This window comes from Pan paniscus, chromosome 19, assembly GCF_029289425.2.
Source record: "Pan paniscus chromosome 19, NHGRI_mPanPan1-v2.0_pri, whole genome shotgun sequence".
NCBI lineage: Eukaryota > Metazoa > Chordata > Mammalia > Primates > Hominidae > Pan > Pan paniscus.
Genome location: NC_073268.2, coordinates 20,021,213 through 20,048,270, shown reverse-complemented (window position 1 = coordinate 20,048,270; position 27,058 = coordinate 20,021,213). Strand labels below are relative to the sequence as shown.

The 27,058-nt window shown below is 46.2% G+C and overlaps 1 protein-coding gene across 10 annotated transcripts in view; it reads right to left on the bottom strand.

Moving 5' to 3' along the window:
- Nucleotides 1-7,945: 7,945 nt before the first annotated feature.
- Nucleotides 7,946-27,058, bottom strand: part of GJC1 (gap junction protein gamma 1) — a 37,832-nt gene continuing 18,719 nt past the window's right edge. For 3 of the 10 annotated variants that reach the window (XR_010110537.1, XR_010110540.1, XR_010110539.1), the window contains exons 2-5: nt 22,344-22,419; nt 19,545-20,794; nt 13,231-13,370; nt 10,853-12,588 (exon numbers count right to left, since the gene is read on the bottom strand). Coding sequence is in view for 5 of the 10 variants with exons in the window: in XM_063598656.1 (XP_063454726.1) it covers nt 19,584-20,774 (1,191 nt within the window). In the remaining 5 variants the exon portion in view is untranslated. Of the gene's footprint in view, nt 10,073-10,852; nt 13,371-13,396; nt 20,795-22,343; nt 22,420-27,058 lie in introns of those variants that run through there. The other 7 variants (XM_063598657.1, XM_034941676.3, XM_063598655.1 and 4 more) reach the window with 4 other exon arrangements.

The window sequence follows — 27,058 nt, the reverse complement described above, 5'->3', positions numbered from 1 at the left end:
ACTTGCTTTAGGCAAAAGAAGATTTCTGTCAATCTTTCCAGAAGATCAGCAGGAGAGAGAAGCAGCTCCAGCCCAAGGCTTCATGCTGAGGAAGATTCTTGAAGACTTTCAGCTGAGCCCAGAAACCCAGTGCCTGCGGCCTAGGCTCTTCAGGCCTTTGGTGTTGAAAGCAAAGGTGGGAAATAAACACCAGTCAGTGGATCATGTCCTCTAAGAGGCCAAAGCCGTTACAACCTGGAGACCACCCCTGGCGACAGCTCCTGAAATGTGCCCTGACAGCCCTTGCCATGCGCAGGAGTCCTTAGGAGGCCTGTTCACCACCGAGACTTCGCCGAGTCCCCATGAGGTTGATGAGGCCATGAAGCCATGCCCTCCACCTCAGTCACAGGTGGCATTCCAAGTCAGCTATCAGGACTAAGTGCCACTTGGCTCCTCAGAATGCTGACAGTGTGGCCAGGCACAGTGGCTCACACCTGTAATTCCAGCACTTTGGGAGGCTGAGGCAGGTGGATCACTTGAGCTCAGGAGCTAGAGAACAGCCTGGCCAACATGGTAAAACCCCGTTTCTACTAAAAATACAAAATTTAGCTGTGCGTGGTGGCTGGTGCCTGTAATCCCAGCTACTCGGGAGGCTGAGACAAGGGGATTGCTTAAACCTGGGAAGGGGAGGTTGCAGTGAGCCAAGATCACGCCGCTGCACTCCAGCCTGGGTGACAGAGGGAGGCTCTGTCTCAAAAAAAAGAACACCCCAATGCAAGAGGCCCAGGGGCCTTCAGAGCGTGGAGAGCAGCAAGGGGTCCCCAACAGACACCTTTGCTTTGCACAAGGCTATTCACGTGGCCCATCTGACTACAGGAGGAGACCAAGCCTGGGCCACCACTGGGTGCAGGGGCTAGGACAGTTATCACTTACACTGGCTCCATATGGCCCCAGGGGCAGCCCAGCCTGAGGTCTCCACTCGCTACACTCAGTCCTCCAGGCCTGGCTACCTCCTTAGGCCACGCTGGTGTTGGACCCCGAAGGGTTAATTGCTGCTGCCCTCACCCCCACAGACCCCTCTGTTCAGCCCTGGCCCTCCGCCACCTGAACCCCTGCCCGCTTGGCAGCCTCAGGCTTCCTGACAAGTGTCTGACCAACTGCCAATCTCCACTCTCCAAGAACCGTCTGCTTCTCTCTGGCAGCCGCGGTGCCCACTTGGGTTTAAAAATAAACTCGCTATCTGCCTTTCCTCCAGCAGAATCCCAGGCACTTCTTCCATGTGGAGCTAGATCCCAGCCGCCCCCGAAAGCACCATGTCGCCGTCATCTCAGCGGCCCCTGCGAGGAACACGTTCTACGACTCCATTGTAGGGACTTTGCTGCAGAAAACTCCATTTTATTGTGGGGCACCTGTCACTTCTCCCATCTGAGGGTCATTTCTGGGTGGAGGATATAAGTGCAGGAGTGGGGTAGAGGCATAGGGCTGCTCTAAGGGGTATGGGGGTTCCAGGATGGCTCAGACAGGTGTCTCTGCAAAACCAGCATCTCCAGCCTCAGTGGGGCACTGTGTGGCCTTCACACCCACAGTGCCCAGGGTTCCCTCCCCTCTTCCTGCCATTTAATTTCTCCTCCTCTGTTCTCTTCAGAACTCACCCTGTCCCACCCCTTTTCTCCCTGATGGCCTCTCCCCTCATGCTCCTAGGAGAAAGGCCAGCTCCCCAGCTCCCAGCTTGCTTCTTCCCAGCACCTTCAGGCTCTTCCCCAAGGGCTAATCCCTCCCACTTTGCTTCGGGCCCCTGCCCCTGGTACCACTTCAGGCCATGGTTCTGCCATTTACCAATCCTCTCCCCCATGTTTCCTGCTCCTTCCCATAACCCAGCCCTTTTCACCCTTAAACACAAACCACCACCCCAACCACCTCCAGCCCCAGCGCCTCCGCAGCCCCACTGCACCGTGGCATTGCCGCTCCCACTGCCACAGTTCCCACTGCTGTCCAGTCCTTGGGGCAAACACTGGGGGCTGCCAACTCCAAACCGGCCTCCTGCTCATGCCACCACCTGCTGCAGTCTTACAGGCTGAGCACCACAGACCCTCCTCCCAGCGTGGCTGTGGCCAGAGCTCTGGCTCACCTGCCCCTTCCCTGCTCGCCTCTCCAGCCCGTTTCAGCCCATCTTCCCCGCTAGGCTCCTGCCTTGGGAATTTCTTTCTGTTCCTGTTCCTTGAAAGCTGTCACCCTTGGACCTTCCCCCGCATTTATGATTTCCTCCCATTTCATTTATTTTTATTTATTTTTGAGATGGAGTCTCACTCTGTCACCTAGGCTGTAGTGCTTTGGCACAATCTCGTCTCACTGCAGCCTTCACCCCCCAGGCTCAAGTGATTCTCCCGCCTCATGTCCCCCGAGTAATTGAGACTACAGGCGTGTGCCACCACACCTGGCTAATTTTTGTATTTTTTGTAGAGATGGGGTTTTGCCATGTTGCCCAGGCTTGTCTTGAACTCCTACATTCAAGCAATTCAGCCTCCCAAAGTGCTGGATTACAGGGGTGAACCACCACTTCTGGCCTCCAGCCCACTTTATATGACTAACTCCTACTCATCTGTTAGGTGGCAATTTATCCATCTCTGCTCCAGAAAGCCAGCCTGGGTGAGATGCCTCTGCCCTGTGCTCCTGGAGCATTTTCTGATCAGTTCCCTGGGTCCAAGCACGCAGCACCCTGAGCCCTGACAGCCTGTCCATCCCCCTCAGCAGCGTCGGCCCCTTGAAGAGTGGGACGGGGTCTGCCTGTTACAGTGTCATAGTTCCAGGATGGAATCTGGTGCCTGCAACATGAGTGGTGCTTAATAAATGCTTGTGGAGTGAACTGCTCAGTGCTACACGAGACTAGAACAAATGGGCAAATGTAAAATGGGACCAGAAAATCCAGACTGGCTCACAACTGTTTTTACTTTTATTGGTTCTTTTATTTTTATTTATTTATTTATTCATTTATTTTTGAGATAGGGTCTTGCTCTGTTGGCCATGCAGTGGCTCCATCATGGCTCACTGCAGCCTCGACCTCCCAGGCTCAAGTGATCCTTCCACCTCAGCTTCCTGAGTAGCTACAACTATAGGCGTGCCACCATACCCAGTTAATTTTAGTTATTTGTTTATCTATTTTATCTTATTTTATTTTATTTATTTAAAGACGGAGTCTCGCTCTATCACCAGGCTGGAGTGCAGTGGTGTGATCTCAGCTCACTGCAACCTCCACCTCTTGGGTTCAAGCAATTCTCCTGCCTCAGCCTCCCGAGTAGCTGGGACTACAGGTGTGAGTCACCACGCCCAGGTAATTTTTGTATTTTTAGTAGAGACAGCAGGGTTTCACCATGTTGGCCTGGATGGTCTTGAACTCCTGACTCAGGTGATCCACCTGCCTCAGCCTCCCAATGTGCTGGGATTACAGGCGCAAGCCACTGCTCCTAGCCCCTATTTTATTTTATTTTATTATTTTTTTGAGACGGAATTTCGCTCTTATTGCCCAGGCTGGAGTGCAATGGTACAATCTTGTCTCACCGCAACCTCTGACTCCCGGGTTCAAGCGATTCTCCTGCCTCAGCCTCCTGAGTAGCCAGGATTACAGGCATGCACCACAACGTCCGGCTAATTTTGTATTTTTAGTAGAGATGGGGTTTCTCCATGTTGGCCAGGCTGGTCTCGAACTTCTGACCTCGTGATTCGCCTGCCTCGGCCTCCCAAAGTGCTGGGATTACAAGCGTAAGCCACTGCACAAGGCCTATTTTTATTTTTTTTGAGACAGAGTCTCATTCTGTCGCCAAGGCTGGAGTGCAGTGGGGCAATCTTGGCTCACTGCAACCTCCATCTCCCGGGTTTAAGCAATTCTCCTGCCTCAGCCTCTTGAATAGCTGGGATTACAGGTGTGTGCCACCACACCCACCTAATTTTTATATTTTTAGTAGAGATGGGGTTTCTCAAACTCCCGACCTCAGGCAATCCGCCTGCCTTGGCCTCCCAAAGTGCTGGGATTACAGGCGTGAGTCACCATGCCCAGCCCCAGTTAATTTTAATTTTAATTTTTGTGCAGACAGGGCCTCAATATTTGCCCAGGCTGGTCTTGAACTCCTGGGCTTAAGCAATCCTCCCTCCTTGGCCTACCAAAATGCTGGGATTACAAGTATGAGCCACCGTGCTTGGCTGACAACTATTCTGCTTAACTGGAGTTTAAACTGAAATTTCAGTTATCTTTGGGATGTGGAGGCAAGACAGTTTCATTTGAGACATACCCCATGGCACATGCACACTGTAGAAATGTCTTTTCTGGCCGGGCGCAGTGGCTCATGCCTGTAATCCCAGCATTCTGGGAGGCTGAGATGGGTGGATCATGAGGTCAGGAGTTTGAAAGCAGCCTGGCCAAAATGGTAAAACCCCATCTCTACTAAAAGTACAAAAATTAGCCAGGCGTGGTGGCATAGGCTTGTAATCCCAGCTACTTGGGAGGCTGAGGCAGGAGAATTGATTGAACCCCAGAGGCTCAGGTTGCAGTGAGCTGAGATTGCACCACTATACTAGCCTGGGCAACAGAGCAAGACTCGTCTCAAAAAAAAAAAAAGAAAAAGAAAACCAAGCCTAATGACCAGTGTTGTTGAAAAGAGGCTGGAGCCAGACGCGGTGGCTCACGCCTGTAATCCCAGCACTTTGGGAGGCCAAGGTGGGAAGATTGCTTGAGCACAGAGTTTGAGATGAGTATGGGTAACATGGCAAGACCTCATCTCCACATAAAATATAAAAAATTAACTGGCTGTGGTGGTGCGCACTTGTGGTCCCAGTTACTTGGGAAGCTGAAGTGGGAGGATCACTTGAGCCCAGGAGGTCGAGCCTGCAGTGAGCTGAGCTCACACCACTGCACTCCAGCCTGGGTAACAGAGCAAGACCCTGACTCAAAAAAAAAAAAATAAGAGGCCTTCATTTTACCTTGATTTGGGCTAAATCTGATAAAGTTACTTGGGCTAAATTTAATATGGCTTTCAGTTTTTCTGAAATTAAAAACCACATACCAATCCTTGTTCAGAGAATTACTATATGAGGACACTTGAAATTACTATCCGTGTTTACAGATGAGTAAGTGCATGTGTGCATTTATTTTTCGTTTTTATTTTTTAGACACAAGATCCCACTCTGTTGCCGAGGCTGAAGTGCGTTGGCGTGATCATAGCTCACTGCAGCCTGACCTCCTGGGCTCAAGCAGTCCTCCTGCTTCAGCCTCCCGAGTAGCTGGGACTACAGGCGCCCGCCACCAGGCCCAGCTAATTTTTTTGTATTTTTGGTAGAGATGGGGTTTCACCGTGTTAGCCAGGATGGTCTTGATCTCCTGACCTCGTGATCCGCCTGCCTCAGCCCCCCAAAGTGCTGGGATTATAGGCATGAGCCACCGCACCTGGCCAATTTTTTGTGTGTATGTGACAAGGTCTTGCTTTATTGCCCAGGCTGGAGTGCAGTGGCGCAGTCTTGGCTCACTGCAACCTGTTTCCTGGGTTCAAGCAATTCTGCTGTCTCAGCCTCCCGAGTAGCCGGGATCACAGGTGTGTGCCACCACGCCCAGCTAATTTTTGTATTTTTAGTAGAGATGGGGTTTCGCCATGTTGGCCAGGCTGGTCTTGAATTCCTGAACTTAGGTGATTCACCCGCCTCAGCCTCCCAAAGTGCTGAGATTATAGGCATGAGCCACCATGCCCGGCCTAAATTTTTTTTTTTTTTTTTGGAGGTGAAGTCTTGCTCTGTCACCCAGGCTGGAGTGCAGTGGCGCGATCTTGGCTCACGGCAAGCTCTGCCTCCCGGGTGCACGCCATTCTCCTGCCTCAGTCTTCCGAGCAGCTGGGACTACAAGCACCCACCACCACACCCAGCTAATTTTTTTTTTTTTTTGTATTTTTAGTAGAGACGGGGTCTCACCGTGTTAGCCAGGATGGTCTCAATCTCCTGACCCCGTGACCCGCCCGTCTTGGCCTCCCAAAGTGCTGGGATTACAGGCATGAGCCACCACGCCTGGCCCGGCCTAAACTGTGTGTGTGTGTGGAAATGGGAGAATTGCTGTGTTGCCCAGGCTGGTCTTGAACTCCTGGCCTTAAACTATCCTCCTGCCTTGGCCTTCCAAAATGTTAGGATTATAAGCATGAGCTGCCGTGCCCGGCCACATATGCTTTTAAAAAGACAATGCTAATAATGCCAATTTTTTTTTTTTTGAGGGATGGAGCAATTATTGATGTCTTTTGGTTTCTCTTTATTTTCTGAATTGTCTCTATTTTAAAATAAGGAACTTGTAGTATCTTCATAACCAGAAAACAATAAGTAATTAAAACAGAATAACCCCCTCAAAAGAAGGCAATGGTATTTACAGTGGAAAAAAAAAAAAGTCAGCTGGGTGCAGTGACTCACACTTGTAATCTCAACACTTTGGGATGCTGAGACAAGAGAATCACTTGAACCCAGGAATTCAAGACCAGCCTGGGCAACACAGTGAGACCCCCATATCCACAGAAAAATTTAAAAATTAGCCGGATGTAGTGGCATGTGCCTGTAGTCCTAGCTGCTTGGGAGGCTGAGGTGGGAGGATCAGTTGAGCCCGGGAGATCCAGGCTGCAGTGAGCTATGATCATGCTACTGCACTTCTGCCTGAGTAACAGAGCAAGACCCTTTCTCAAAAAAAAAAAAAAAAAAAAAAAAAAAAAAACAAAAAACTAATTGAACTCTATGTACTGTAAGCAGGTATATTTATTGTCTGTAAATTATGCCCCCATAAAGTTAATGTTTAGAAGCTAAAAATGCCTTTAGATGGCCTACATTCATTTCAAAATGTGTATTCTGGCACCTAAGTTATAATCTTTATGGAAGTCTAATTCATGTACACTGGCAGTAGGGGTTCCTGGTCAATTTGCAAGTGTTCTCTTCAAGACAAAGTAAGTTCTCTAATTTTGGTGCCACCAATTTAGGATCTGGAGGTCTGTAGCCTGCTTTATCAAAGACAACAATTGTAATTTGGCTGAATAAATGGTTTGCTAAGCAAAGAGTAGACATATGTATATGCTTGTATGTGCACATATTTCTGGGAAGAAACGGTAGACTGAACAGTGGTCACCTATGAGGAGTAAGAAGACTCGGGAGCATGGGGGGGACTTAATTTTCTTTTTTTTTTTTTTTTTGAGATGGAGTCTCCCTCTCTTGCCCAGGTGATCTGTCTCGTGATTCGCCTGCCTCGGCCTCCCAAAGTGCTGGGATGACAGGCGTGAGCCACTGAGCCCGGCCCGTGTTTTTTTTTTTTAAGACAGAATGTTGCCAGGTACAGTGGCTCAAGCCTGTAATTCCAGGATTTTGAGAGGCCCAGGCAGGCGGATCAACTGTGGTCGGGAGTTCGAGACCAGCCTGACCAACATGGAGAAATCCCGTCTCTACTAAAAATACAAAATTAGCTGGGTGTGGTGGCGCGTGCCTGTAATCTCAGCTACTCGGGAAGCTGAGGCAGGAGAATTGCTTGAACCCGGGAGGCGGAGGTTGAGGTGAGCCGAGATCGCGTCATTGCACTCCAGCCTGGGCAACAAGAGCGAAACTCCGTCTCAAAAAAAAAAAAAAAAAAAAAGACAATGTCTCACTCTGTCACTCAGGCTAGAGTGCAGTGGCATGATCTTGGCTCACTGCAACCTCCGCCTCCTGGGTTCAAGCGATTCTCCTGCCTCAGCCTCCCAAGTAGCGGGGACTACAGGCGCCCGCCACCACGCCCACCTAATTTTTGTAGTTTTAGTAGAGACGGGGTTTCACCATGTTGGCCAGGCTGTTCTCAAACTCTTGACCTCAGGTGATCCGCCTGCCTTGGCCTCCCAAAGTGCTGGGATTACAGGCGTGAGCCTCAAAATTCTTTTATTTGTTTGAATACATTTTTTAAATTTTTAAATTGTGGTAAAAAACACATAATACAAAACTTACCTTCTCAATGTTTAAGAGTACAGTTTAGGCCGGGCGCAGTGGCTCACGCCTGTCATCCCAGCACTTTGGGAGGCCAAGGTGGGCAGATCACCTGAGGTCAGGAGTTCAAGACCAGCCTGGCTAACATGGCGAAACCCCGTCTCTACTAAAAAATACAAAAATTAGCTGGACGTTGTGGCAGGCGCCTGTAATCCCAGCTACTCGGGAGGCTGAGGTTGCAGTGAGCCAAGATCGTGCCACTGCGCTCCAGCCTGGGCAAAAGAGCGAGACTCTGTCTCAAAAAGAAAAAAAAAAGAGTACAGTTCAGTGGTGTTAACTATATGCACGTTTGTGTAGCAGATCCCTAGAAGTTTTTCATCTTGCAAAACTAAAACTCTACACCCATTGACAACTGCCTATTCCCCACTCCCTCCAGCCCCTGGCCACCACCAGTCTATGTTGTTTTCATGATTTTGACTATTCTGAGTCTCATATAAGTGGAGTCACACAGTATTTGTCTTTTTGTGGCTGGCTTAATCCACTCAGCATAATGTCTTCAAGTCTCATTCATGTAGCAGATGTGAGGATTTCCTTCTTTCAAGGCTGAATAACTTTCTATTGTATGGAAGGACCACATTTTCTTTTCTTTTCTTTTTTGAGTCGGGGTCTCACTCTGTCATGCAGGCTGGAGTGCAGTGGTGCCATCCCGGCTCACTGCAACCTCCGCCTCCCGGGTTCAAGCAATTCTCATGCCTCAGTCTCCTGAATAGCTGGGATTACAGGCGCCCACCACCACGCCCGGCTAATTTTTGTATTTTTTGTCAAGATGGGTTTTCGCCATGTTGCCCAGGCTCGTCTCGAACTCCTGGGATGAAGTGATCCTCCCACCTCAGGACTCCCAAAGTGCTGGGATTACAGGAGTGTGCCACCACACCCAGCTTTTTAAAAAAATCTTTTATACTGTATATATTTTATCTTTCACTGTACCTTTTGTTTAGATATGTCTAGATATACAAATACCATTGTGTTGCCATTGTCTACAGCATTCAGTATAGACACACACTGGATGTGTTCGTAGCCTAGGAGCAATAGGCTATAGAGCCTGTGTGTGTAGTAGGCTACGCTGTATGGGTTAGTGTGAGTTCTTTCTATATTTGTACAATGACAGAATCACCTGATGTTAAGTGTTGCATGACTGTAACAGTTCCCACTCTGTACCATGTCTCTTCTAGGCCAAAGCCCCCTCCCCAGAGCAGACCCCTAGCACTCCACAGCAGGATCACAAGCTGGTCTCTGGTCCCAGACCCTGCGGATCCTTGTCGACGCTTCCAGTCTCGATCACTTCCCGATGGTTTGAATGTGAAGTCAACAATCCACGGAACAATTTGCACTTACTGTTTCTAGGGCTTTTGCAGTTAAAATGTCTTCAGTTTCCCCGATCTTCCTGCAGATGCCCCTGCAGTCAGAAGCTGAGTCTGTCCCTTCTCCCAGCAGCAGCTGGGTACAGGATCTAACATCAGTCTCTGCCTGCTGGGCAGAAGCCACAGCTGCAACGTGCTTTCAGAAAAATGGGCCAGGCCAAAGGAGCTCCCCGTCAGTGCTTTTCAGTGTTCCCAGCACAAAGATAAAATTACACCTCCATAGGAGTACACAAACTAAAAATAAAATTTAAAGAAAGCGATCTAGTTCTGTATCATTTTCCCCATGGTCGGGTCCCATTCGGGTCACTGGACATGCACTGAAATCGCTTATGAACAGCTGCTTGGTTCTGCCTCGCCTGGAGTTTACGGCTGTCAGCATCCCCAGCCCTCTGTGATGGCCCCAGGAGAGCCAGGCAGACAAAGATACTTGTGGCAGTTTGGCTGAGGGCAAAGACAAAGTCGGCAGTTCTTTCCTCCAGGCATGAGCAGGGGGCTTCCTTAGGTTTTTCTTTCAGAAGCCCCTATCTAGCTTAGAGTAGGCATAGCACGTCAAGGGCAGGGCAAGGAAATGCTGTGCCATTTCCTCAGGATCCAGGGGGCGGGAGAAAAAGTCAATTGACAAAGAATGCTTGTCACCATGTCATGTCAGCAGCTCTTTTTCTGGTGCTTCCCAATCCTGAGTCACTTCCTGTTTCTAAGTTCCTCCAAGATGTCATTAACTGTAGGAAGGAGAAATTTCTAAGTAATGACACCAACTCTTGCTTACATACAAGGTGAGATGATTCTTTTCACATGGGCCTAGTCATAGTCATGATCCAGAAGTGCTAAATGCATATTTTATTTTGAGATAGAGTCTCACTCTGTTACCCAGGCTGGAGTGCAGTGGTGCGATCTTGACTCACTGCAACCTCTGCCCTCCTGCCCCAGATTCAAATAATTCTCTTGCCTCAGCCTCCCGAGTAGCTGGGATTACAGGCGCCTTCCACTGCGCCCAGCTAATTTTTGTATTTTTAGTAGAGACGGGGTTTCACCATCTTGGCCAGGCTGGTCTTGGAACTCCTGACCTCGTGATCCACCCGACTCAGCCTCCTAAAGTGCTGGGATTACTGGCGCGAGTCACCCCTCCCGGCCACTAAATCCATTATTTCATGATGAAACAGGAAAAGTTCCCTTGTCCCCTTGCAGGGTGTGCAATGGGGGAGTGGCTCACTTCTTCAGTGCCCTGCTGCTCAAACCTCAAACTTCTAGGGGAGCATACAGATGGGCAGGCTGTGGGGCTCTGACCCCAAGACAGTGTCCAGGGGTGAATGTTTACAGCTGAAGCCCCAGTGGGCGTATGTTACAGTGTGTGCTTTTAGTTTTGCTCTTTTAGTTTAGCCGTCTATAGGCGGCTTGTGTTAGCTCAATTAGACCTCTGCCTCATTGCAAGGACAGAGGGCTTTCTGTATCCCGAGGTTCTTGCCTTAGTGTACTGGAAGAATCGGATCACACGTGGGCTTGGAGAATGAGTGCAAGGTTTTATTGAGTGGAAGTAGCTCTCAGCAGATGGGGGAGCCAGAAGGGAGATGCTTTTCCCCTGGAGTCCGGCCGCTTGGCGGCCCGGGCTCTCCTCTGACTGCCCAGGCCAAACTCCATGTCATTCTGCTTCTGCAGGTCGGTGGCCTGCCAGCGCACCAGTGCCTGTCAGTGTGTTCTTCCGGACATCCAGCCACCTGCATCTGCCTACTAGGGTCTAGGGAATGGGGGCGAAACATTTGGGCAGGAAATGCCAGTCCTCACCTAGGTCCGTGGGGGTGGAGCCCTAGCCAGGAACCATGCCATCCTCTATGCAGCACTTCCCTTCCCCCCTTCCATATCAATTAAAGGGACCACCTCTTCCCTTCCCAGCACTCCCATATCAATGATATTTTGAAACATGCTTAACATCTAGTCAAGGATGGCACACTCTTCCATCAACCCTGCCCCAACCTCAAAATCACTGATAGATTATTTGGCTGAACCCAGAGGAGTCCCTGGATCCTCTACGTAGGTCTCCCCTCCAGGGAGCCAGCAGTCATTCTGAGCTGACTGATGAGATGAAACTCATGTGCTATGCCAGGTCTAAACCTTCTTGAACAGAGGAGGTAATTCAAAACAATTCTCTTTCCCCTTTTATTTTGGCTACTTCAAACAATTTTTTAAAAATGAGTGGTTTTCAAACTATAATGTACATAAGAATCACCAGGTAATTTGGGGGTAATGCAACTATTATGCATCTTTCTGGTGTGGTTACTTAACTGTATGCATTTCTAACTATGCAACAGTTTTACTCCATGTAAATTATATCTTAATAAAAGATTTAAAAAAATGAATCCCCCAGAGAACTTGTTAGTTCTGATTATGTAGGTCTGCAATGGATCTAAAAAAAACACACACACACACACACGTATATATATAGAGAGAGAGACAGACAGACAGGGTCTCGCTCTTGCTCTGTCATCCAGGGTGGCGTGCAGTGGCGCAACCACGGCTCACTGTAGCCTCCACCTCGGCGGTCAACCGATCTTCCTGCCTCAGCCTCCCAAGGAGCTCGGACTACAGGTGAGTACTACCATGCCTAGCTAATTTTTTGCTTATTTTTTGTAGAGACAGGGTCTCACTATGTTGCCCAGACTAGGAATCTATATATCGCTATCTCTCTCTCTCTCTGTTATATATATTTTTTAATTTTTTTTTTTTTGAGACAGAGTCTAGCTCTGTTGCCCAGGCTGGAGTGCAGTGGCACAATCTTGGCTCACTGCAAGCTTCGCCTCCCGGGTTCACGCCATTCTCCTGCCTCAGCCTCCTGAGTAGCTGGGACTACAGGTGCCCGCCACCATGGCCGGCTAATTTTTTTGTATTTTTAGTAGAGATGGGGTTTCACCATGTTAGCCAGGATGGACTCAATCTCCTGACTTCGTGATCCGCCCGCCTTGGCCCAGGAATCTGTATGTTAATAGCATTCCTGTTACTTCTAACAAGTAGTCCAATGGTCCAATGGTTACATTTTGAAAAAGTACTGTAATAGACAGATGCAAGGTCCACCCAGCAAAGATGCCCCTAAACCCTTGTGAGCACCCGCTAACAGCTGCTTCTGGACCCTCCTCTTGCAAGAACAAAGGATACTGGATTGTACAGACCTGGATTCTGTTCCCAAATTTGCCTCTGCTTCCATATTCTTCATGCCGTTGTGCAACCTGCTTCCAATGGGAGATATCTAAAGGAAACAAACCCTAAAAGTATCATATAAGCCCTTAAAACCTTAAAAACAGTTTTCAAACTCTGTGTAGCAAAGAAAACAGATTTGATGCCACAGGTATTAGTCTCCGTTCTGATGGCAAATCTGCCAAAGAATCTACTTTCAAAACTAACAGATCCAGAGTGATTTAACTGCTCCAATAGCATTCAAATAGCTCACAAATTCATTACCAAATATGGTTGGCTGACCAGTTTACAATCTGTGCTGCTGAGGGTGAGCTGTTCGTGACCTACCAGTCGGCTATCCCGTGTCTGAGGGAACAAGAGGGCATTGCTGCTCCCTTCTCAGGAGGTGGATTAGGCTTTTCAACGACACTGCTGACTCTGCTGCCGCAAAGGGTCCCTTGCAGAAGGCACTCCAGGAAAGGCCTCCAGAACCGAGGGAAGTCAAGGGTGCATTCCCAGCTTTTGAGCTTAGACCCCAGCCTCCCCCGCCAGGCTACCTATATTCCCCAGATTGCGACGCCACGAATATGCTGACCTATTTAGCCACAGTAGTCCCAGAAGAGCTTCAAATCAGCTATGAAAAAAGGCATCTTTTAAGCCCAAACCTTTAGTTGGAAATTTCTCTGCTCAAGTATTCCCACCAAGATCAACTTACAGGTGAAACGTATGAGGAAGAGATCTTCATATTAGCTTTTCTGTGTATATCACTAAGCTCTTGGGTATTATCTTATATAAATAGGGTAAAATCCTCAATATGACATTTCCTGGCAGCTGATTTTCAGTTGGTTTCAAATTCTGAGAAAGGAAACACAAACCACAAATGAATCTTCAAAACTGTATTTGGAATTGACAAAATCTTCCTAGAGACAAGGCCCTGAGCACACAGAGTCCATCTCCACCATGAAAATATTACATAAGCTGTACAGAACAAAATTAGCAATGAGTGATCTTTGGCACTAGAACAGGTGATTCCTTAGCTGTTCATGCAATATCCAAACTGCACACCACATGACATTAGATTGCTGGTTAACCATTTAATTTTACATTTAAATTATCTTAAAAGGCTGGAAGTCCTAGCTAAGTTTTCAATATCAATATGCTACCCATGTCATAACACTTAGTGCCTGAGGTAGAGATTTCTGTAAGAGATTTTTTAAAACACAATTGAGAGTATAATACAGAAAAACATTTTAAATCTTGGAAGCATATAGCCTGATTCAACAAGCCAACTCTGAAATGCAGAACTAGTACCTTTTTTATTTGAGTCTCACTCCATCACCCAAGCTGGAGTGCAGTGGTGCAATCTCAGCTCACTGCAACCTCCGCCTCCTGGGTTCAAGAGATTCTCATCTCATGCCTCAGCCTCCCAAGTAGCTGTAAGTACAGGCGCGTGCCACCATACCTAATTTTTATATTTTTAGTAGAGACAGTTTTGCCATGTTGGCCAGGCTGGTCTCGAACTCCTGACCTCATGTGATCCACCTGCCTTGGCCTCCCAAAGTGTTGGGATTACAGGCATAAGCCACCACACCCAGCCAGAACTATTACTTCTTTTATCTCTGTAGAAACTGCACTGGATAACTTTTTTCCTCTTTTTTGGCGACAGTCTTACTCTGTCACCCAGGCTGGAGTGCAATGGCGCGATCTCGGCTCACAGCAACCTCTGCCTTCCAGATTCAAGGAAATCTCATGCCTCAACATCCCGAGTAGCTGGGATTACAGGTGTGCACCACCATGCCCGGCTAATTTTTGTAGTTTGAGTAGAGAGGGGGTTTTACCATGTTGGCCAGGCTTGTTTCAAACTCCTGACCTCTAGTGATCCACCCACCTCAGCCTCCCAAAGTGCTGGGATTACAGGTGTTAGCCACCACGCACAGCCGAGAACTTTCTTTTATTTGGACTCCTGATTTTAGAATACCATGGTTTCTTTTAAAAAAAAAAAAAGTACGATTATTAACACTGATTAATAACACATGAACCAAACCCACTTAATATCATTATTAAAAACAGGCTGGGCACAGTGGCTTATGCCTGTAATCCCAGCACCTTCGGAGGCTGTGACGGGAGGATTGCTTGGGCCCAGGAGTTTGAGACCAGTCTGGGCAACATAGTGAGAGCTCTGTCTCTACAAAAAATACAAAAATTAGCCAGGTGTGGTGGTGAGCACTTGCAGCCCAGCTACTTGGGAGGCTGAAGTGGGAGGATTGCTTGAGCCGAGGAGGTCCAGGCTGTATTGAGTTGAGATTGTGCCACTGCACTCTAGCCTGGGCTCAAAACAAACCCCAAAAAACAAAACCAAACATCAATAGAACTACATAGAGACAACAGCAAATACAAATCTTTAAACACTTCATGATGTGGCCGGAATGAGTACAAGTATGCAATTCAATGATTCCAACATTTGATGGTGACTGTGAATTATTACATATTTATTACATATAAATGAGTTTAAATTTTATTTCCAAACTGCATGCAGGGACTTTATTATTACTATTAATTTTTTTTTGAGAGTTTCACTCATTGCCCAGGCTGAAGTGCAATGGCACAATCTCGGCTCACTGCAACCTCTACCTCCTGGGATCAAGTGATTCTCATCTCAGCCTCCTGAGTAGCTGGGATTACAGGTACCCACCACCACGCCCGGCTAATTTTTGGTATTTTTAGTAGAGACGGGGTTTCACCATGTTGGCCAGGCTGGTCTCAAACTCCTGACCTTGTGATTCGCCCACCTTGGCCTCCCAAAGTGCTGGGATTACAGGCGTGAGCCACCATGCCTGGCCAAAACCTTTGATTTTTAAAAAGGCGTTTCTTGAAGTACCTTATTAAACATTTGATTTGAAGGAAACTGTGCATGTCTAACATACTTGCCTTTTACAGAAAGCTGGCTAGCCAAAAATGTATCATCAACTATCGATTTTATTTTCAGAAGTGGACTGTCTCTTAAATGAGACAGCATAAAGTATGGACTTGTAGAAGCTGAACGAGTAAATCATGAGTGTAACTGATAACATGTAAGTCCATTCTTCGTATAAACTGCTAGAGAGTGTTTCAGACCATCACTGATGTCTGTGATAAAGAGCACCAAAGCATCACAGTCCAACTTTTTTTTTAAGCGCCAAGTTCAAACAAGTGACCAATAATAATGGTTGGTCCTTGAACGTCTTTTACCAGAGGCCTTTTCTAATCACTTCGTAACACTTCTGAGATGTACATGGCTCCTGAAACTTGAAAACAAAGCCACAAAATGAACATTAACATTTCTTTAGGGGAAAATGCTATCTAATTTTCCCCTCAAGTTTGAATTAACCAAAAAAAAAAAAAAAAAAAAGCCTATTTCTTTTACAAATCTTCTGAATAACGGGTTTTAAGAACAGGCCAGGCGCGGTGGCTCACGCCTGTAATCCCAGCACTTTGGGAAGCTGAGGTGGGTGGATCACGAGGTCAGGAGTTCGAGACCAGCCTGCCAGCCTGGCCAACATGATGAAGCCCTGTCTCTATTAAAAATACAAAAAACATCAGCCTGGTATGGTGGTGGTGCCTGTAATCCCAGCTACTCGGGAGGCTGAGGCAGGAGAATCGCTTGAACCCAGGAGGCGGAGGTTGCAGTGAGCCGAAATCACACCACTGCACTCCAGCCTGAGCGACAAGAGCAAGACTCTGTCTTAAGAAAAAAAAGAGCAAAGGACACACCACATCTGCATAAATCCAAGTGTGTTAAGGAACATAATCATGTTGATTGTATCCTGATTCTAGCAGGTGAAGGACTAAGCACTCAACTTGTATTTGGAGGAGAAGCAAGTGTCATGATGGAGCATGTCTTATATGGCAATTCAAAACAGTATGATTCTGATGCGAGAGAACTAAATGTTGGACAGGCTTTTTATACAAACCCCACCTGCATGATCCAGAACAATATTCTTACAGATTCAATGCAGACTCCACCAATGGGTTAGCTAGATATCAACAGGCTCACTTTCTTTTTTTCTTTTTTTTTTTTTTTTGAGACAAGAGTTTCACTCTGTCTTGCAGGCTGGAGTGCAATGGTATGATCTCAGCTCACTGCAACCTCTGCCTCCTGGGTTCAAGCAATTCTCCTGCCTCAACCTCCCAAGTAGCTGGGATTACAGGCGTCCACCCAGCACTCCTGGCTAATTTTTGTATTTTTAGTAGAGACGGAGTTTCACCATGTTGACCAGTCTGGTCTTGAACTCCTGACCTCAGGTAATCCACCCGCCTGGGCCTCCTAAAGTGCTGGGATTACGGGTGTGAGCCACCGCGCCTGGCCCATTTTCTTAATGTAAGTCCACAATATGTCATTAGGGGAGAATGACTTTGGCAAACTCATATGCTTCAAAGGCAGAAAGACATGTACTAAGAAGGCAGTTAGAGCTGGAAAATTCTTGACATAATTACAACTTTAGCAAGAGAATAAAAATAGACTTTAAAAGTGTGTGCATGTGGGGAGGTGACAGAATATCTTTATATGTACTTTAGGAAGCTGACGCGTTATCCAGACACAAAAGATAACATTCTCATCAAAACAGGCCAAGATGAAACACCAGGGGCACTCTTCACAGAAACTAAGTGGATGCTTCTGGCGCCAAATGTCTTTGCCTGGTTCTTCCTGGCATTTCTGCTTGACTCCTTCCCCCTGTATCATTCTCAAATCCCCAACCTTTCCACTGGGCAAAGCCACTCTCTTCTCCCTCAGGCTCTGAAGAGATAACACAAATGTATGGACACTTTTTGTCCTTCAATTAAAAAACCTGCTGGAAGCTCCAGTGATGTTAAGAATTAACTGGTAGTTCTTTATCTTAGCTAGGCTTATGTATTCAAAATTTTGCCTGTTTTCTTGGAATTATATGAATTTCCTTATTAAACATTTGATTTGAAGGAAACTGTGCATGTCTATTAATTACCCATTATGTACATGTGTATTTCTGAAATTTCTCCTTCAGTCTCACCTGAGTTTAATTTTTGCTTAAGATGTTTAGAGTTCCTGAGGTGCTTCTCTAGGCTAAAATTTAAAGATTTTTTTTTTTAAAAAAGCAAATAAAAGTAAATGAATGGCTAAAAGATAAGGTTAAATTTTCTAGGCTGGGCATGGTGGCTCACGCCTATAATACTAACACTTTGAGAGGCTGAGGCGGGAGGATCACTTGAACCCAAAAGTTCGACACCAAAAGCTGGGTAACATAGTGAGACCTCGTCTCTACAAAAAAAATTTTTTAAAAAGAATTAGCCGAGTATGGTGGCACATGCCTGTAGTCCCAGCTAATCAAGAGGCTGAGGTGGAATGATTGCTTGAGCCTGGGAGGCAGAGGCTGCAGTGAGCTGAGATCATGCTGCTGCACTCCAGCCTGGGTGAAAGAGGGAGACCCTGTCTCAAAAAAAAATTTCCTTAAGTTTCTTTTTTTGGTGGGGGTAGGAATGCAGTAGAGAAACAAAAACACTGCACAAAGGGTGCAGTGTTCTACTATTCATCTAAATAATGGAGAACTGGCATTTTACAATTAAGATATAAAAAATATTCATACTTTCAGAATTTCCAAGTCAGAGGTGGCTTACAACAGCTTTCATTAGAAAAGGGTGAGACACCCAAATAAAATGCTCCCTGGTGGAACAAAGTCCCCTTTAAACCTTTACCAAGCTCTTTCTCAGAAGCTCACAAAACTTAAGACAATGTGAACATGATGAGAAAGCAAAGCTCTCCAACATAAGGCTGAAAATGACAATAAAAGACTGCAATAAAAGACTAGTGGGATGAACATGAATGCTTGTCAGTGACAAACACATTATGCCTACAAAGAATACATACTGCACTTCTCTTTAGGTCTATTTACAGACAGGACCCCATGACCTTTCAGGCATAAACCTCCACTGGCAGAAGTAAGAATTTAATCACAAAACTTCTATGGTAAATTATAAAAAATAAGAAATTTGGATTTAGGCCTTCTGCCGTTTCCAATACAAGTAGCTTTGAGTATTCTTGGTTGACAAGGGAATGTTTGCATTTCTAATGTTAACAAAGAAAATATCCACCACTGGCTTCTTAACCAGACGGAAGCGGGCAGGTTTCTGGATAGAGGCTTAAGGCAAATCAAACAGGTTCACAACTAAGCATCCTATTAGGGATTCCAGGCATGGCTTTGCTTTCTGAGGGACAGCTCCATATCATCTCTAGCCAGGTTTTCCACATTGCTACCAAACTGGGGACACGTTTCTGTATCAGGCTTTTGAAAGAACTTTAAGTTATATACATATACCATCAAAGCATATACTGGTGATGCTTGATATTTAAAGGAATCCAACAGTGAATCATTTATTTCCTTTGAAAATAAGGTTTTCAAAAATTGGCTACAACTCTGATCGCATGAATGAGATTCAAAGATTTCTCACATAAAAGAAAGATCTCAACCTCCTTCTACTGTGAACTTGCTTTCCAAGACTAAAAACTGGTATCTCCTCTTCAGTCTCCTTACACATCTGAAATCGTTCCTGCAATATGAGAGGCACTTTTATTAGGTGTAGCATCTATTAAAAACTCTAAAGCCAGGGTAGAATTTGCTGAACAAAGTAATAGCACTAGCCTAATAGGCATTATTTATAAGGACTTTTTCCCCTTTAATATAAAAGTATAACTACAGCAGTTCAATGTACAAATACAAAAAAAGTTCTCATACTAAAAAAAAAAGTACCATAATACTGTACATACAAAAACTGTTCAACAAGAATGATTTAAATATGTCTGTTCTTCTCCAGATCTGGAAGACACAAATGTAAAGTTCTGCAACTGTATTATTGCTAAGAACATGTGCCTGGGAACACTGTGTTTCCCTTTCTGTCCCTCAGCCCAGCCCCGCCTCCAGAGTCCCCTGAGCTTGGATCATGAGCCAACAGCATCCCTGAAGATAACCAGAGCCAAATGTTTACTCAATGGAAGTCATTATTCAGTGAGCTGCTGCTTACCATAAACTATGAAAAGCACAGGTTTTAAGCCCGCCAGGATTAAATCCAGACGGAGGTCTTCCCATCCCCTGATTTGCTACTGGCAGTGCTTTTGTTGGACCCAGCTTTGGACCCCACTTTGGCCTTCTTCTCCCGGGGACCATGAGGGTTGTTTTGGTGACTGTAGGCCTGAACTGCCAGATCCAAGCGTTCCTGAGCCATCCTGATCTCCCGCTGCAGAGCCTCCAGGTCAGCTGGGAGGTTCTCCTCATGGCTGCCATACTGCTGTTCCTGGGCTGTGTTGGCCTTGTTTTGCTTGTAGGCGATCTTAGCATTGGACAGTTCGGTGTACTGGATTTGATCTGGTTTGACAGCAATGTTATAGCCAGGGGGAGCAGATGGTGTATTCCAAGTGAAAGGATAATTATAAGCACCCGGATCCTCAAGTTCCCTCCTTTTACTGTTTAGTGAGTCTCGAATGGTCCCAAACCCTAAATGAAGCATCTCCCAAATGTTAAGCAAGAGGCAAAGGCCTGTAACACCATACATTATCAGAAGGAAGATGGTCTTTTCAGTGGGTCTAGAAATAAAGCAGTCTATCTTATGAGGACAAGGAAGTCTGCTGCACACATAAAACGGGTGGACTTGGAAGCCATATAGAAAATACTGCCCTATCAGAAAACCCACCTCAAACACGGTCCTTGCCAGCAACTGCAGCACATAGATTTTCATGAGCCCATCTTCCCGAATCCGTCGTCGGCCATCATGCTTAGGTTTGGGTTGGCTCTGCTCTTTATTTTCCTTATCACTTTCTAACTCCATCTCTGGATACATCATAGGATCCTCTTCGTTGTCCTCCTCCGTTTCTTCCAGAGCCCGGTGTTGTTTCCAGCGCATTGCATAGGGCTTGCTCCGAGCTGCCTTCTTGTCTGCTTCACCGTGCTCCATTTTGGCAATCTTGTGGATAGCATAGCCCAGGTACATCACAGAGGGAGTTGCCACCAGGATGATCTGGAACACCCAGAAGCGTACATGGGAGAGAGGTGCAAACGCATCATAACAGACATTCTCACAGCCCGGCTGTTCTGTGTTGCACACAAATTTGCTTTGCTCATCGTAATAGATGGATTCTCCTCCTACAGCTGTAAGGACGATCCGGAAGACAATCAGAACAGTGAGCCAGATCTTCCCCACAAATGTGGAATGGTTGTGAATCTCCTCTAGCAGGCGAGTCAGGAAGCTCCAACTCATGGTGATTGAATTGGTATGCCCTGATAAAAGTGGAAAAATACCAAAATAAAATCAACAAATATTAAATCTTAATTTAATTATTAATTATGATATCTCTAGGAACTACTGCTTTGAATACTTGAAATCTAACCTCAAGGTTCACAGTGGAACAAATGTTAGAATAAACAGCATCTCAGTTGGGTAGGGTGGCTCACGCCTGTAATCCCAGCACTTTGGGAGGCCAAGGCGGGCAGATTACTTGAGGTCAGGAGTTAAAGACCAGCCTGGTCAACATGGTGAAACTCCGTCTCTACAAAAATACAAAAATTACCCGGGCACGGTGGTGTGCACCTGTAATCCCAGCAGCTCAGGAGGTTGAGGCAGGATAATTGCTTGAACAGAGCAAGACTCCATCTCAAAAAAAAGAATAAACAGCATCTCACTCTCTACTATCTTCAAGAAGGTCAATTCACCTCAGTCAACACCTGTTGGCCCCACAAGGTCCCAGAAAGTATGGATTGCTTTCATATCTCCTCTGGTTTAAAAGGTAAACTTGTAGCTACTATTTATTGAGATATTTCTCAGACCTTGGTTCTTCTGTTTTTTTTTTTTTTTTGAGACAGTTTCCCTCTTTCGCTCAGGCTGCAGTGCAGTGGCGTGATCTTGGCTCACTGCAACCTCCGCCTCCCAGGTTCAAGTGATTCTTGTGCCTCAGCCTCCCGAGTATCTGGGATTACAGTCATGCACCACCATTTTTGTATTTTTAGTAGAGATGGGGTTTCACCATGTTGGCCAGGCTGGTCTCGAACTCCTGACCTCAGGTGATCCGCCTGCCTTGGCCTCTCAAAGTGCTGGGATTACAGGCGTGAACCACCATGCCTGGCCAGACCTAGGTTCTTTACATATACTATTATTTCATGAGACCTTCAGAATTTTGTGAGATAGAAATTTAAAAAACACACAGGTATAGTTATTCGGTCCAATCACAGAAAAACCACCACTGAGAACATAAAGGGGACATCTCGGTTGGACTCCACTGTGAAGGGGTGATTTATTAGGAAACTTAAATTTTAGACAAGTGCTAAAAGGGATTAAGAAGATGGTACAGCTACAAACTGCTGGCAATCATTAAGAACTAAAACAAAAGACAGAAGGGAACTAGGAAGATCTTCCCTAGCTAGGCTGCATCGCATACCAGATTTTGGTTTTACTTAGAAGCCCAGTAAATGGTCTTGCAATAAATATTGTACCCCTTTACTATATAACAGAATCTACAAATTATACTTCTGTACCTTATTTATGGTAGACATTAAAAAATGATTGCTAAACTGAACTGTGAGGACATTAAATCCAATCAACAGCAAATCCATTTAAAACAGCATTTTAAAGGACAGTTTCTTTCTGAGATTCCCAGATCTACATCCAGGATCCAGGTAAAAACCACCTAAATGAGGTAATATATGGGAAATCCCCAATAAAGCCCCGACACAAAGTAGACTTAATTTTTAACTTGTCCTCCTCCCTCTCCCAGTTTACTTCTGCAGATTACAGATGATTTGTCAGCACCACCAAAGTTTAAACACACTTTACCTGTTGTCCAGAACTTCGGTTACCCAAAATTTTCTTAGAGAAATGATGTTTTGATTGCAATTTTTCCAGATTCCCTCTGGAAGGGAAAAAGAAAAGAGCAGGTCATAAGCTTTCTCCCACAGAAAACAATGAATCACTAAAATGCCATTTTCAGAAAGAAACAAAGTTTTCTATGTATCATAAAAATCAATGAGAATAAGATAGAAACAGGCTTGAGTTTGAATACCAGTCTTCTCCTCCCCATACAGGTGGCAGGAGAAACCATGTAACAGGTGACCCAAAGATTCTTAAGTCACCACAGTCTAAGAATATACGACAGGAAGATGCGTCAGTAGTAAAAATATGAAGCAGATGAACTCTGGCACCTATAGGAAAAAGCCAAAGCAGAAGAATTGCAGCAAATTGAAAGCAGGTCACTGAAGGCCTTGCAAAAACCTTCACCCCATCTGCTCTATTCCCTGAAGCAGCCAATACACCTCTCAGGGGGATTTGAGCAGCTAACTAGGAGCAAGCTGTTTAGCTAAAACACCCAACAGCTGGCTCTCAGTCACAGGAACACCCGTCTCCATGGGAGGTGATTTACAGATACAACTGCTCACAAAAAGTCACAGAAAGAAAACACCTGCATCTGTACTGGATTAAACAGCAAAACAGAAAAGTTTCCAAGATGAATTATTGCTCATTATTAAGCTCTGGCAACTCTGCATAGCTCTGGCCAAATGTCATCCATAAGGCGCCCACATTTAGCAAATAAATTTAAAACAATTCCTGAATGTTATGTGTTTATAGTAACTTAATTAAAAGGGTGCTTTGTTTTGTTGTTTAAAGATACAGGAAAAAAAAAACTGGAACAATTTCCAAAGGAACAATGGAAAAAAAAAAAGTGAAGGCATGAAGCCACATAAAGATTTGCACATAGGCCCGGGCAACATAGTGAAACCCTATCTTTCCAAATTTTAAAAAAATTAGCCAGGTGTGGTGGCAGTGGTGGCCACTGCAGTCCAACCTGGTAGATAGAACAACACCCTGTCTCTTACACACACACACACACACACACACACACACACGCCCCAGCACAGTGGTTCTGGCTCACACCTGTAATCCCAGCACTTCGGGAGGCCAAGGTGGGGGGAATCACATGAGTTCAGGAGTTTGAGACCAGCCTGGGCAACATGTGAAACCTAGTCTTCACCAAACAACAACAACAACACACACCCCCAAAATTAGCATGGTGACGCACACCTGTGGTCCCAGCTACTTGGGAGGCTCAGGTGAAAGAATCACTTGAGCCCGGGAGGTAGAGGTTGCAGTGAGTTGTGATCGTGCCACTGCACTCCAGCCTAGGTGACAGCGAAACCTCAAAAAATAAAGAAGCAAAAAGATTTACATATGAAGAATCCAGGCCAAGCACGGTGGCTCATGCCTGTAATTCCAGCACTTTGGGAAGCCGAGGTGGGTGGATCACCAGCAGTCGGGAGTTTGAGACCAGCCAGACCAACATGGACTGACCAACTAACTAAAAATACAAAATTAGCCAGGTGTGGTGGTGCATGCCTGTAATCCCAGCTATTTGGGAGGCTGAGGCAGGAGAATTGCTTGAACCTGGGAGGGGGAGGGGGAGGTTGCGGTGAGCTGAGATTGTGCCATTGCACTCTAGCCTGGGCAACAAGAGCAAAACTCCATCTCAAAACAAAACAAAACAAACAAACAAAAGAATCCAGCTGGGCATGGTGGCTCACACCTGTAATCTCAGCACTTTGGAAGGCTGAAGGAGGAGGATCACTTGAACTTGGGAGCTTGAGACTGCAATGAGCTATGATCATACCACTGCACTCCTGCCTGGGCGAGAGAGGGAGACTCTAACACAATAGAATTTCCAGTACAGCTCCCATTTCTAGCCCTGTTTTCCAACTGAGCTCACCACCTCTTTTCTCATTGAATATACAAGTTATAAAACCTCAAAACAAGAAGTAAATAATATAAAATCTTTAAATGGTGATGTAAGCCAGGTTTCCAACATAGAACTCCATGATTCTCATCCACAAATTCTCTGCAGGCTCAGATTTTCCCCAAAGCCTGAAATTTCTATTTGTTCCAATAAGCCAAAATTATGAAAATACAATTAGTTAGAACTAACTCATCTGTTATATCTCCATCCACAAAGATAAATGTGTATCTTTTTTTTTTTTTGAGACGGAGTTTCACTCTTGTTGCCCAGGCTGGAGTGCAATGGCGCGATCTTGGCTCGCCACAACCTCCACCTCCCAGGTTCAAGCAATTCTCCTGCCTCAGCCTCCCGAGTAGCTGGGATTACAGGTATGCACCACCACGCCTGGCTAATTTTGTATTTTTAGTAGAGACGGGGTTTCTCCATGTTGAGGCTGGTCTTGAACTCCTGACCTCAGGTGATCCGCCCGCCTCGGCCTCCCGAAGTGCTGGGATTACAAGCGTGAGCCACTACGCCCAGCCTTTTTTTTTTTTCCAGACAGTCTCGCTTTTTTGGCCAAGCTGGAGTACAGTGGCACGATCTCGGCTCACTGCAAGCTCCGCCTCCCAGGTTCACACCATTCTCCTGCCTCAGCCTCCCGAGCAGCTGGGACAACAGGCACCTGCCACCACGCTTGGCTATTTTTTTTTGTATTTTTTAGTAGAGACTGGGTTTCACCATGTTAGCCAAGATGGTCTCGATCTCCTGACCTCGTGATCCACCCGCCTCGGCCTCCCAAAATCCTGGGATTACAAGCGTGAGCCACCACGCCCAGCTAATTTTGTATTTTTAGTAGAGACGAGGTTTCATGTTGGCCAGGCTGGTCTTGAACTCCTGACCTCAGGTAATCCACCTGCCTCAGCCTCCCAAAGTGCTGGGATTACAGGCATGAGCCATCGCGCCCGGCCAAATGTGTATCTTTTAAGTAATTATTGTTATGAAAGAATTTCTCAACAGTTGAGCTTTTCAATAAAATTTTCTTGGTGGGAAGAATTGGTGATAAATCCTTCAGAGCTTATGTAAGTTCTAAAGCAGCCATTTTAACACATCCATTAGTAAGTATTGTGTACTGATTAAGCTGCAGATGTGGAAAATGCTGAACCCTTACAGTCTGGTTTTCCATAGACAATCCTAAGAGCCACAGAGTATGGGTACTCTATACCCACACTCTGAAGTCTTCAGAATGAGTATCGCTACGGTCTATGCTCTTGACCACAAAATGTTGAGAAGATCCACAACAGCCAGGGGTTTTCTCCACAAAACTCGCTGGAGATCTGCAGACGGACTCCCCCCCATACCCCAGGTCTTCAGCTCTGATCAGTGCATGTGTGGGGAGGAGCGGGGATCTGGATACCTGATCTTCTCTATACTGGATGGACATCAATTAATTCATTTTTTTTTTTTTAAACAGGGTCTCGCTCTGTTGCCCACACTGGAGTGCAGTGGTGCAGACCTGTCACTGCAGCCTCAACCTCTTGTGTCAAGCAATCTTCCCACCTTAGCCCCCTGCAGTAGCTGGGACTACAGGTGAAGGAACACTACCATGCCTGGCTAATTTCTGTATAGATGAGGTTTCGTCATATTGCCCAGGCTGGTCTTGTACCCCAGAGCTCAAGTGATCTGCCCACCTCAGCCTCCCAAAGTGTTGGGATTACAGGTGTGAGCCACCACACGCAGCCAATATAATTTCTTTCTTTTTTTTTTTTGAGATGGAGTTTCGCTCTTGTTGCCCAAGCTGGAGGGAGTGCAATGGCACGATCTCAGCTCACTGCAACCTCCGCCTCCTGGGTTCAAGCGATTCTCCTGCCTCAGCCTCCCAAGTAGCTGGGATTACAGACATGTGCCACCACACCCAGCTAATTTTGTATTTTTAGTAGAGACAGGGTTTCACCCATGTTGGTCAGGCTGGTCTCCAACTCCTGACCCTCAGGTGATCCACCCACCTCGGCCTCCCAAAGTGCTGGGATTACAGGCGTGAGCCACTGCACCTGGCCTTTTTTCTTTTTCTTTTTTTTTTTTTTTGAGACAAAGTCTCTCTTTGTTATCCAGGCTGGAGTGCAGCGGCACCTGGGCTCACTGTAGCCTCAGCCTCCCCAGGTTCAGGTGATCCTCTCACCTCAGCCTCCCAAATACCTGAGACTACAGTTGCACACTACCATGCCTGGCTAATTTTTGTATTTTTTGCAGAGAAGAGGTTTTGCCATGTTGCCCAGGCTGGTCCTGAACTCCTGGGCTCAAGTGATCTGCCTGCCTCGGCCTTCCAAAGTACTAGGATTACAAGCATGAGCCACTATGCCCGGCCTCTTTCTCTTAATATAATTCTGTGGGAAAAAAAATAGGCCGGGCGCGGTGGCTCACGCCTGTAATCCCAGCACTTTGGGAGGCTGAGACAAGTGGATCACCTGAGGTCAGGAGTTCGAGACTGGCCTAGCTAACATGGTGAAACCCCGTCTCTACTAAAAATACAAAATTAGCCGGGCATGGTGGCACGTGCCCGTAATCCCAGCTACTTGGGAGGCTGAGGCAGGAGAATGGCTTAAACCTGGGAGGCAGAGGTTGCAGTGAGCCGAGATCGTCCCATTGCACTCCGGCCTGGGCAAGAACAAAACTCTAAAAAAAAAAAAAAAAAAAAAAAAAAAAAAAAAAAAAAAAAAAAAAAAAAAAAAAAACAAAAAACAAAAAAACCCAGCTGGGAGCAGTGGCTCATGCCTGTAATCCCAGCACTTTG